Genomic DNA, 11,090 nt, shown 5'->3' with positions numbered 1-11,090 from the left:
TAGTCTCAAAACACCTGGAGTGCCGACTTTGCCTACGCCTGCCTTAGCACATATAGAAAGACCAAACTATGGGTGATTTCTCTTAAACAGGAGTAAGTTCCTCAATGGGATAGCTCAGTCAGTAGAGTATGAGACTCCTTAATCTCAGTGCTGTGGGTCTGAGCCCCACATTGGGCAAAAGATTGCTGCACTGCAGGGAGTTGGGCTAGATGGCTCTGGTAATCTCTTCCAGCTCTACAATTCTATGATACACTTGAATAGGATTTTGCTGCTGGTCACTTTCATAAACTTGCCATGCCAGATGCAGATATGTTGTATAATAGTACTCTATACCGACACTCAAACTCTGGTTGCTGAAAAGATAACACAACTCTACTACTGAATAATGGAGACATAGCAATTCCCTTTCAACAGAAATTGCCACCTTTGACAGGTACTAATGGGCAGGAAAATTTTGCCTAACCAATATGTGGCTTTGCTCTTCCAGTCACAAGTGTTTAAAAGCTAGCTTTTGCTGCTGCTGTTTAAACCTGTTTCCACTACTGAAAGAGCCAGAAAAGCACAAAGAATTTAAAAACAAAAACAAAAAACTGATGTACTACATGGCCACAAAGCAGTATTTCAGAGAACGAAACTGTCAGCATATCACGATGCTACCTTAAAACGTTTCAAATGATCAGCTATCTAACTGTCTCAAGGTCTTTGGGATTCTGAGTACAGACTGTCACTCGTAGGATTAAGTACAGGAAACAAAGTCACCTGGTTTGGACATCAGGCTAAGCTAAACTAAGGGCTTAGGACAAACATGTGAGCTCACAGGACAGAGAACACAACCATCTTGCTTCTCTTCTCCTGGGTCAATTTCCTATTGCATCATACTAAGCCACACTTGGCTTAGCACATAGACTGAACCAGGGCTCATGGTTTAGCTCTTTCCAGACTAAGAATGAGCCCAAACCAAAAACAATCCTTCATCACAACTTGTGATAAGTCTGGAGAGCGCAAAACCATGAGCCTTGGTTGGCATAACAGCCATCATCCAGCAAACTAAGCCAAGCTGTGGCTTAATTCAGTACAGTGCAGGCAACCTAGCTTATGTGTTCACACTAAAACATTTCACTAAGCTTGACACACAATCCAATCTAACAAGATCAGCTGTCTACACAGATTTGCTTAATTGAAATATCAATAAATATACACTTTTTCTTGCAAACAAAGTAAATTAAGCAATACCAAAATCAAACACGGTCTAGAAAAATGCTAGCACAGCAAACTGACTAGTCCTTTCCTCAACACCAAAGAATAGAAATTCAGGTTTAATTAAATGTTACTATTTTATTTGTGAAAAAACTACAAGCAGAATTCATAAATAGACATTTCTATTTAAAGCAGGAAAATGATAAAGTGGCTTCTAATAACAGTCGTGCACATGCCGGTAACAGGAATATATTAACATCTTTTATTTGCTAGACAAAGAGCAGTGTCCAATATAAATTTTCCGAAAACATTTAAGACCTGTGAATTTTTCTGACCAGTTCACAAAACCACCATTGACACTTTTAGCATGAAGATTAAACAAACTTAACAGGACTGTCAGCTCTAAAGACTTTACAGAGCAGAAAACTTTCAAAAGCGTTATACAAGCTGTCTTTCTGGGCAAATGAAAAATATAGCTCGTATAATACATTAACGTAAAAATCCACAAGATAAAATTATGTCTTGACATACTTAAACAAGCATTCTCTATTTGTCTCCAAACAAACAAAGCTAAAGAAATAATGTAACCATCTTTACACAGTAAATTAAGGTTACAAGTCATACACAAGAACAGAACTGCTTGCGCATTAAAAACTGTTCAGCTCCATTGTCATATTCTAAATGTTGGCTCTTAAAACCATTTTTTTTCGGTTACATACAAGCAAAGGTTATTATAGTCAGCAAGTAATAAATTTTCAATAATTTACGTTTACGGTTGTCGTTTTTAAAAAAGTAGACTGAAAATGGTACTGATAAGGCAGATGGAAGTGTCTCAATGAGTACAACTACTGCCCAATTTTTAAATCTAACTGATTTTTAACAAGCAAAAGATTTTCAATTAAAACTGCCTATCCAATTGGTTTTCTTCTTATTCTTATTGTTCCCTTTGCATGACTATTTCAAACTGAGCAAGTCAAGCAAGCTGTTGTGCGTATGGTGTGCACGTGTGTGTGTGTGTGTGTGTGTGTGTGTGTGTGTGTGTCTGTGTGTATATATAAAGTGTAAAAATTGAAACTTGCAAATGTTAACACTGTGCTTTGTCCTCGCCTGCTTTCTGTGCCACTTGCTACGAAGCATTTCTGGCCCTTCTTCTACACTAGTATTTTAAAAACATGCTCTCAAAACTACTGTATGGCTAACTGAAATGCAGAAAGGTGAAGGAAATTCCATTTTTAAACATGCTTTTCTTTAAAAGAAAAGGGAGGGGTTGTTGTTATCGATTGCAGAGTTCGCAACGCAACAGCTAAAAATGCGGCCCAAAAGAAGTTTGAATGCTTAGCTGACAATTTCAGCCAAATGCAGTTTCAGCAGTCACACCACTTGTGCCAAAGACAGATTTGCATACTTTATTCTAACAGGTTAACATGCCAGAGGCACATATTATTATTATTTTTAAAAAGGGAGAAAACTAAAGAAAACCCAAAGAGGATTTCATTGAATTGGTAAGCCAGTGAGCAGTTTGTTACTGTTAAAGCTTTTGTTACCTAACCTAAAGGGCATATTCCACCAGGCAGAACCCGCCAACCCCTGCTGCTATGCACTATTTGAATGACGGCCCACAAAAAGCCGCACTAAAATGACTGGAGCAGCAGCGCTTGGTGGGTGGTGCTCACCATATTAAGCAATTTCATTCAACACACACAGTTTTTTTCCTACTCCAAAGGCCTTATTCTAGGAAGCCACCGAAGATGCACTCCTATTGCCCATGCCCGTAGATCAGGTTTTTGCTGGGAAGGGGCCAAATGCATACAGGCCTAATTCTTTCTGGTTCATTCATTTAAAAAAAGCTGTGCAAAATACACACATCTGGGACTTAAGTTCAAAACATCTCTTTAAAAATTATTTTTTTTCTCTCTCCAAAAATAAATTATGGCTGACCAATTTACCTCCCTGAGATCCTTTAAAGGAATAGGAAAACTTGGAAAAGGAATGTCTTTACAATATCATACCAATGCTAAAAAATGTGGATTGATGTGGACTATTAAAAACTACACTTATTGTATTTCAGAGCTTACGAGAATCATCTGGTTTTCCTTTGGTTTTTGTTTCTTTTTTTCTTTTTAATAAATACTTTTAAGAATAAGAGTTCAAAAAAGAATAATTTGATATATGAACAGTGAGAAACCCACCATGTTCAGAATTGAACTGCAGCTGCCAAGGCACTGCTCTGCTAATCTTACCTCTTTGAGCAGAGCGGCTTTTATTCAGTTAAGCATAGGTTAAAATTTAAGATTGATATGAGAGGAGCTTGTGTTTGTTGCTACTTAAAACTAATCTGATAAAAATGCAACTCTATACAACAGAAATAATTTATTTCAAGCAAGAAATTAGTACAGTAATTTTTCTAGCACCGAGTTCTGCCAAGTGGCCCACCAGGTATCCATTTTGATAATTGGGAAAGGGGCTACTGAAATTACAGCGAAGCACTCTGGGTCGCCTAAAAAAGCACACACACCATGAATTTTCTAAAACAGTGTTCCATCACTTCATTCTAGTGTTTTAAGTAGGGTAACATGTGAGCTAGGAAAAAACTGCAACACAACTTGAAACTGGAAAGCAGCATACACTCAGAAAAACCTTTCTAGAAAAGAATAAGAAGCTATTTGGCCATTCTGCTCCTAGCTTGCCAGTATGCAAGTTCTTCTCAACTTTAGCCCCCATAGCAGTTTATTTTATCTAGACATGTCTAAACACCAATAAACCCAAAGACATCATCATTCGATGACGGACTGTTGTTGTTGTTTTTAAAAAAGAGATCGCTCAGGATACACAATGAATTAATTAGAAATGAAAGAGCAGAGTCAGACATAAAATATTTGCATTGAGAATAAGCTGTGTGGCATAGTGGCCTAGTTATGATAGCAGGGGCAAGGGTGGCACCCTTAATATTAGGCTGTTGGCTGCCTTAAATCACAAATGCTAGCAGATATCCCCTGCCCCGTAGATATTCAATGTTACCCCCATAACCGATACAGAGCTGGAAAATGGCTAGATAAAAAGTTGTGAAACAGTTAAAGTGAGATCAGTTATGCAAGAACTAGGCAACGTTAATGTGCAGCCATCATGTACATTAATACTAGGTATTCTGAAAACAGTGTAGACTGCAATTTTTAAAATTTGTACACTACTGTAGGAAAAGGCTGGAATTTTATTGTTTTGTAGATATCCTACTGGGAATGCAAGTTACCTGGAGCACCTTTTGGATTTAAAAAAAGGAACAGAAAATAAGAAAATAGACATCTATCTTTGTCCAGTACTCTTCAGCCAAAGCACAAGAAGAAAGCCAGGTCCTATCTCCATTTGAACCTCCAGGAACACTCTCGTTAATCTAAAACTGGTTCCGGTTTTGTTTAAGCACTTTCCAAAGGGCACTCACCGTCCCAGATCTTAAATTGTTTCACTTCACAGTGTTTCAAGCACCAGCGTTTCCATGTATTGGTTTCAAATAACCCTATATATATATTTTATTTATATATATATATTTATTTATATTTATATTTATATATAATTTATATCAAAACTGATAGTACACAGTATAACTGGAAGAATAGGGAGAACTGAACTCAACAGGATATGCTGGGGTGGGGGAGAAGAATGAGAGGATGTAGTTTGTGAATACAATAAATAAAAATCCTCCGGCAGCCCTCCCTTCCCACCCGCATCATATCCCCTCACCCAAAACAAAACAAAAAGCTTCCAATATTCATGGGGGCGGGGGGGGGGCGGGACGACTGTGCACAGCAGATTTATAAAAAAGTAGAGTCAGGAGCACATCCAATTATAAATGATTGTTAGGAAAATCATATAAAACAATGGAATACGTAAGTGTCAAAAAGTAATTGTCAGGGTGCGAAATTCGTCGGTGGCCGGATGCCGGTAGCCTTCTCAAACGATCCTGGTGTCATCAGTTCAAGGGGACGATGTCCATAAAGTACGTTGAAGCACAGGAAGAGGAAGAGAAAAAGTGGCACTGGCAGCTTTTCCAGGACTACAGCCTAGTGGACAGATGGAATATTTGAATTTCATACCCTGATTTCATTGAGTTCCCCACAATTCCATGTGCAATTCTCAGAAGGATTCATCGTTGACTACGGACATGTCGCCCTTTGGCGTGGAGGAGCGGGACGAGCCCTTGTCTGTGCTCTCTGAGCCCGAGCTGCTCTGATTCTGCTGTTCTGATCCTGCACTGGAGGTCACTGTCGATGAAGATGTGGAGGAGGAGCGAGTCTTTTCTTTAAAGTCTGTGATAATTACTGTGACGTTTCCCACTGTGACTGCCAGCTGCTGGGCGGTACTTCTGTCCACATTTTTCAGTCTGGGCCTTAACAATAATAAAGAAGAATCATCAAAAAGAATGCCAATTACAGACAACAGATGAGCCTTCTGTTAAAATGTGTGTTTTTTCTCTTGGCTAACTTACAAGGAACAGGTCAAAAGACAGCAGAGGTATCAGCGCACTGATGAATGGCTATGCATTAAACGAATCAACTGCTGCCCCTCCCCCCACTCAACACCTGACCTTTTGCTCTCTCTAAATGATGAGTCCAGAAAGGCTTCGCCAAAGCATGCTCAATCCCCAGTGAGCACACGTAGCTGGGGAATCAATTTTGGGAGCTTAGCCAGAAAGAACGGAAATATGACAAGAGCAATCTAGGTATCAAGAAAGCCTCAGGGTCCCTTCCGGAATACAAGGATTCTGTGCTTGGAATTTGTTATCTTGTCAAGTGCCCCAAAGCCGTGATTTTGCAATACAAAACCACAAGAAAGCACCTGCGAGTGGTGATGTCATTTGCAAAGGGGATCTCTGCCGCTACAAACACCACAGGCACCAGCACAACTTGGCATTCCTTTCCACCTGCTGGGAATTTATACAGAGAAGCAACCCAAATAAGCCATGTAGAAAATTGCTCAATAGTCCCTTCTGAATATGCCTGGAGAAAACAAGGTTTGAAAAATTCACAGTCATTATGCAAATCGTTAGTTCTGTCCTGTCTAGAAATAGAAAGTTGCAGTTTATAGCTCATGAACCTCTTAAGAGAGTTCACGCTATCACGCAATCAACATGCCAACTCATAAGGCATCCGCTTATATTACATGTACATTCATCCTGTAACAACAACTCAGTACAAAGCGTTTGTAACTACTGTAATTAAGATTTTAAGAAACCGTGAGTGGCTGCTTTGCAGCAGCTAAAAAATGTACTCTATGGGGAGATTTGGGAGGAGTTTAAATCTTAAATAGCTGACTCAAGGTAAGAAGGGTTAATACAACTAGAACCAGTAGCAGTTTTAAAAGGAGTTATTTTTATAGGGATGCCAAATTTAGTCCAATGCAGACTCTTCTCCTAGTTTGGCGATTCTGCAACACCCAGACCTCAATTTAAATATATGACCACTTCAGCTAAAGATATGAGGTCAATCTCCTGCTGGGAAGTATGGGTTGTGGACAATAATCCTTAATCAATCTTTAATACACATATGAACACAGTCAGCACCACCAAACTTTATTCTGCAAATGAAGGTTTGTATACAAGTAAGTTCTACTCAGAGTAGACCCTTTGAAATTAATTGATCTAAGCCACGGTCAGGAATTTCAATGGATCTACTCCAAGTAAGATTAATATTAGGTATAGCCCGCAGTTTTAAGTACCTTATCTAACCATGCCAGCAACAATGAGAATATTGACCCTGAACCTCCTTTCACCCTTATCAATTCTTAGTAATCCCAGTTCATATCTATATTGGATTTGAAATTGTTTGTATATATGCAATTGCTCTAAAATTATTTTTATTGTACTGCTAAATTGCTTTGAGATGCTTCATAGGAAGTGATTCAAAAATGAGTATCTTATTATACAATAAAATTAATAATACAAAGAAGTCACTGAGATGAAGGGGGAAATATGTCTTCTTCAACTAAGCCTTGTTCCTAGTGCCAAGGGAACAAAAAGATTGCTTTTTTGTGCCAAGGTAACTAAGTGGTCGCTTCCCCCTTCCTGAAATTCTCAACTCTACAGGAAACCATCTCCTAGACCCACAGTCTCCAGCAATAAAACAAATGCATAGGGAAATAGTTTTGTCTCCTCTCCATTGGCCTGTTCTGGAGGTTCTTCTCACCTGCCCATCTCAAGCCAATGGGGTGCCGGGGGAAAGCCCTGCTGCTCAAGCAGAAGTCCTTGCACAGGGCTTCCACTGGTGGGACTCAGCTGGTTGTCAGGCAAACCAAAGCATCAAGCATAGGGCTTGTAAAGCCCCTTGCACAACATTTGCAAACCACCCAGAAATCAGTTAGTTGCTGGATGCTTGGGAAGTGCTGCGAAAGAGGCTTTGCAGACGCTGCCAATTAGGAGTGTCTGCTAAACCCCTTTTAGCCAAGACCCACTCTTACCTGCCACCTGTAGGTGGGTGTGGCTTGCCCTGAACAGCCTAGCAGGCAAAGTGAGGAGGCCGGGCAAGCCAAATTTGGCTCGTAGGTAGGATGTTCCGCACCCTGCCATATAATTTCAGACAGGCTGGGATGCTTTAATAAAGCAGAGAGCCACATCTCATCTTTCCACAGCCCATCTTTCCTAATTTCAATGTGCTTATGCTTGATGATGCACCACGCTGAGGAACACCCTCATGGCGCCCTACTTTTACTCATGCAGAGGAAAAGGAATTTCAAGTCAGGGTTTGAATGGCTCAAATCTAGGTTTAACATCTCTCAGTAATTTTGCTTGCTACCTACTTTAAGCTCATAGGGTATTCAAAAGTCAAAGTTAAAAATATGCCATAAAGTAGTAGCCACAACTCAAAACAAGGAAACAAAATATTGTGAAAAAAATTGCAAATACCGTTTCTAGATGAGTAGAGCTTGAAGTACTTGAGGAAGTTACTCAGTTTTAAAAGGATTAAAAACAAAAGGAATATCCAGTGCTGCATAGCATTAAAAACATTTTCATCCTATTACTCTACAACTGCCAGCACAGTAGCTTTCCATTAAAGCCAAACTTGCTGGTAGTTGCCCCTCCACCCAAAAAACAAATTAGAGAAAGGAAAACTCGGTTTACCAACTGAAATAAAGCTTTAAATGGTTCAAATCACATCAGCTAAGGTGCTACAACTGTCTGGAAGACAGTCTGTCTGCATGTTTTATAATGAAAGAAACAGCATTTAGATAGCATTAATGGTCATTTCACATGTTATCTCAACAAGGTAACTCATAAGTACTGCCAGAAAAAGAAGTTGCTATAGAATCTGGATTTGCCTCCTTGTTCTCTCTGGCAATGATTCCCCCACCCCACCCCCACTCTGAACTGCATGCAAGAGCAATTAAAAGAAAACTATAGACATTGTGGTAATTTTCTTTTTTTTTTCTGGGGAAAGCGGGTATTATGCTAATGAATAAGCAAGTGGTGGGGGGTGGGGGGTGGAAGGCAAAGGAAGGACTGAAAAAAGGACTGACAATCAGAGTCACCTGTGGCAGATCTTTTAAGAAGGAATGGTGTTAAGCTTCCTATTTGTTTTACCACATGTACATTTTTTTTCTAGGGTATTGACACCCAAGCCTCAAAGGAAATATCCTTTCTTTCCCATTTTGATGAGAGGCTTATTGATGGGCAATGGAATCAGACCTCGCAAAGGAGGCTGCAGCCTCTACTGTGGGGGGTGATCTTGTGAAAGGGAAACTGCAATTACCACTATATAGGTTTTAGCCTGCCTGACAGCCTGCAGGTCCCAGCACACACAAGTTATAGAAAGACCCAACATTCAGTGTCCACAATCTAGTATACAGTATCTGAATTGGTGAGCTGAAATTATCCCTAATTATAACACCACAACTACCAGAAAATGGCACTGCAAAGTAATAATAATAATTTGAGGCACAACCCCTTGTCACACTCCATTCCCTGAAGCTAGTGATTCAAGGAAGTAAGCTAATGCATGGGTTGCAAGGAAAAATTACCACCCCACTCCCCGTTCAGTAGCATGGAACCTAAAAATTTTCCCACTCCAAATAGAAACACTAATTCAGCAATCCTATAATCACGCAGTTCTTTACTTTAAAACAGTTACCTTGAGGTATGATTTGAGTCACTGGTCTTTGTTGTCATATTCCCAGACTGTATGCTGTTTGCTTCACTTGGGGGATCTTTCACAATATCGGACTTTGGCCTGAAAGAAGGAGACAAGAAGAAATGCTAAAGGGCTTTATACTGTAAAAATATCAACTCTGAAACTTTGACAACTTGTGCCAGAGTGCGCCTTCACACACCCAGCCACGATACAATGAACGCATGCAACCCTCCCACTAGTCAATAAAGCTACAGGCTACAGTTACAGAAGGTAATAATATACTTTCCTCTCCACCCACCCTGGAAAAGGACAAAACATGTCAAGTAAATCAAGAGATTGTGGTGACACGGGCAAGGGAAGAATGACTGAATAAAATCATCTGAGCGTCAGTGGAAATGTGCCTGGAAATTAAAGGTATTCTGGATCTGAGTGATATTTCAAGGCTGAGAGAACAAAAGTGTACATTTCTAGGAATTAAGCATAACATATTTGATGAGATCATTTGCATGAGGATACAGAAGGGGGAAAGGAAGGTCCAGAAACGTACTTGGTCTTCTTGCTGGTACTCTTCTTTATAACACTTTGACTAATTTCTTTTTCTTTGTCTGGTTTTTTCTCTTCCTGCTTTTCCACCTTCTCTTTCTTCTCCTTTTTAGGAGGCGGTGGTGTAGCATATTGCTGAGCAACTTGTTGTGCAACAAGCTGAGAATTTATCCTAGGTTTCCTAAGAGGTGAGATGGGGAGAAAAAAAAGTCAGTGACTTTATTTATAAAACGGGTGTGTGTGACTGTAACCAAACATCAATAAAACAAACCTATCAAAACAAGCAGTATTTCTAAGTGGTACAATAACATGTTAAAGGAATGGTTCATGGTACTTAAGAACTTTCTGAATATTCCCTGTATATAAAATTGAGGATCCTTGTCATCATTGATTTTAGTGAAAATCCCTCTACAGATCTTAACAGAATATAAATGAATGAAACCCTGCCCATTATGTGCCCAAACAGAAGCAGCCCTGGAACTTGAACCTGCCACACTGTATTCCTTCTTTAGGAAATTTCTAGCCATCATGGTTTCTGAAAAACTGCCACTTCAGAAGTTTGGGGATGAAGATGTGCCACACTGATTACCGAAGGCCAAGAAATCACACTCATTCAGTCTACACTTTGAAGTGCTATGCCAACAGACAGCTTTCAGACTGCTTGTATTGTTTCATTAAATGGACACTAGCAAATTGTTAAACATATAAAGCAGAGTTAGTAATGTCTCATTCAACTGTAATTATTCAGAATAAATCCTTCTTCCCTAAAGCTACAAGCCTGACAACTACAACACAGCGATTGTCAATCAGAGCAAATCTAAAACAAATGGTACATTGAGTGTGCCATTAGCAGTCTTGTCTCTGCCAGCCTACAACTGGCACTGTGTCTTAACATTATTTCCTGCAAACTCCCATGATCATTATAACATATTGACATGTAAACCTGCATGGCCAACAAGAAAGCAACAAATATGAAAGGCATTTTTAGCAAGTTCTGCACATAAAAGATGTACTGAAGTTGATAGGACCCTGTTGTTGTACTGACTAATAAGTAGCTGCTGTAATAACAGCTAGCAATCTTTCAGTCTATAGATCCAACACATTTTCAAGCCAAAGTACTTGGAGGTGATGGTGTGGTTTTTATTTGCAACCACAGGCATCTACAGACCCCAGTAGGTAAAGCAGTGTGAGATATCATTCTGGCAGTGTGTATTCAGAGAATGGAAATTGATCTGG

The 11,090-nt window shown here is 39.6% G+C and overlaps 1 protein-coding gene across 1 annotated transcript in view; it reads right to left on the bottom strand.

The window, feature by feature from the left end:
• Positions 1–1,315: 1,315 nt before the first annotated feature.
• Positions 1,316–11,090, bottom strand: part of RYBP (RING1 and YY1 binding protein) — a 53,480-nt gene continuing 43,705 nt past the window's right edge. Inside the window, exons 3-5 of the mRNA XM_083493506.1 lie at positions 9,859–10,035; positions 9,312–9,410; positions 1,316–5,578 (exon numbers count right to left, since the gene is read on the bottom strand). Coding sequence (XP_083349632.1) covers positions 5,326–5,578; positions 9,312–9,410; positions 9,859–10,035 — 529 coding nt within the window. The 3' untranslated portion in view covers positions 1,316–5,325. The remainder of the gene's footprint in view (positions 5,579–9,311; positions 9,411–9,858; positions 10,036–11,090) is intronic.

The sequence above is a fragment of the Podarcis liolepis genome (genome assembly GCF_965112155.1).
Source record: "Podarcis liolepis genome assembly, chromosome: 2".
Classification (NCBI taxonomy): Eukaryota; Metazoa; Chordata; class Lepidosauria; order Squamata; family Lacertidae; genus Podarcis; species Podarcis liolepis.
This window is presented reverse-complemented; position numbering and strand designations above follow the sequence as displayed.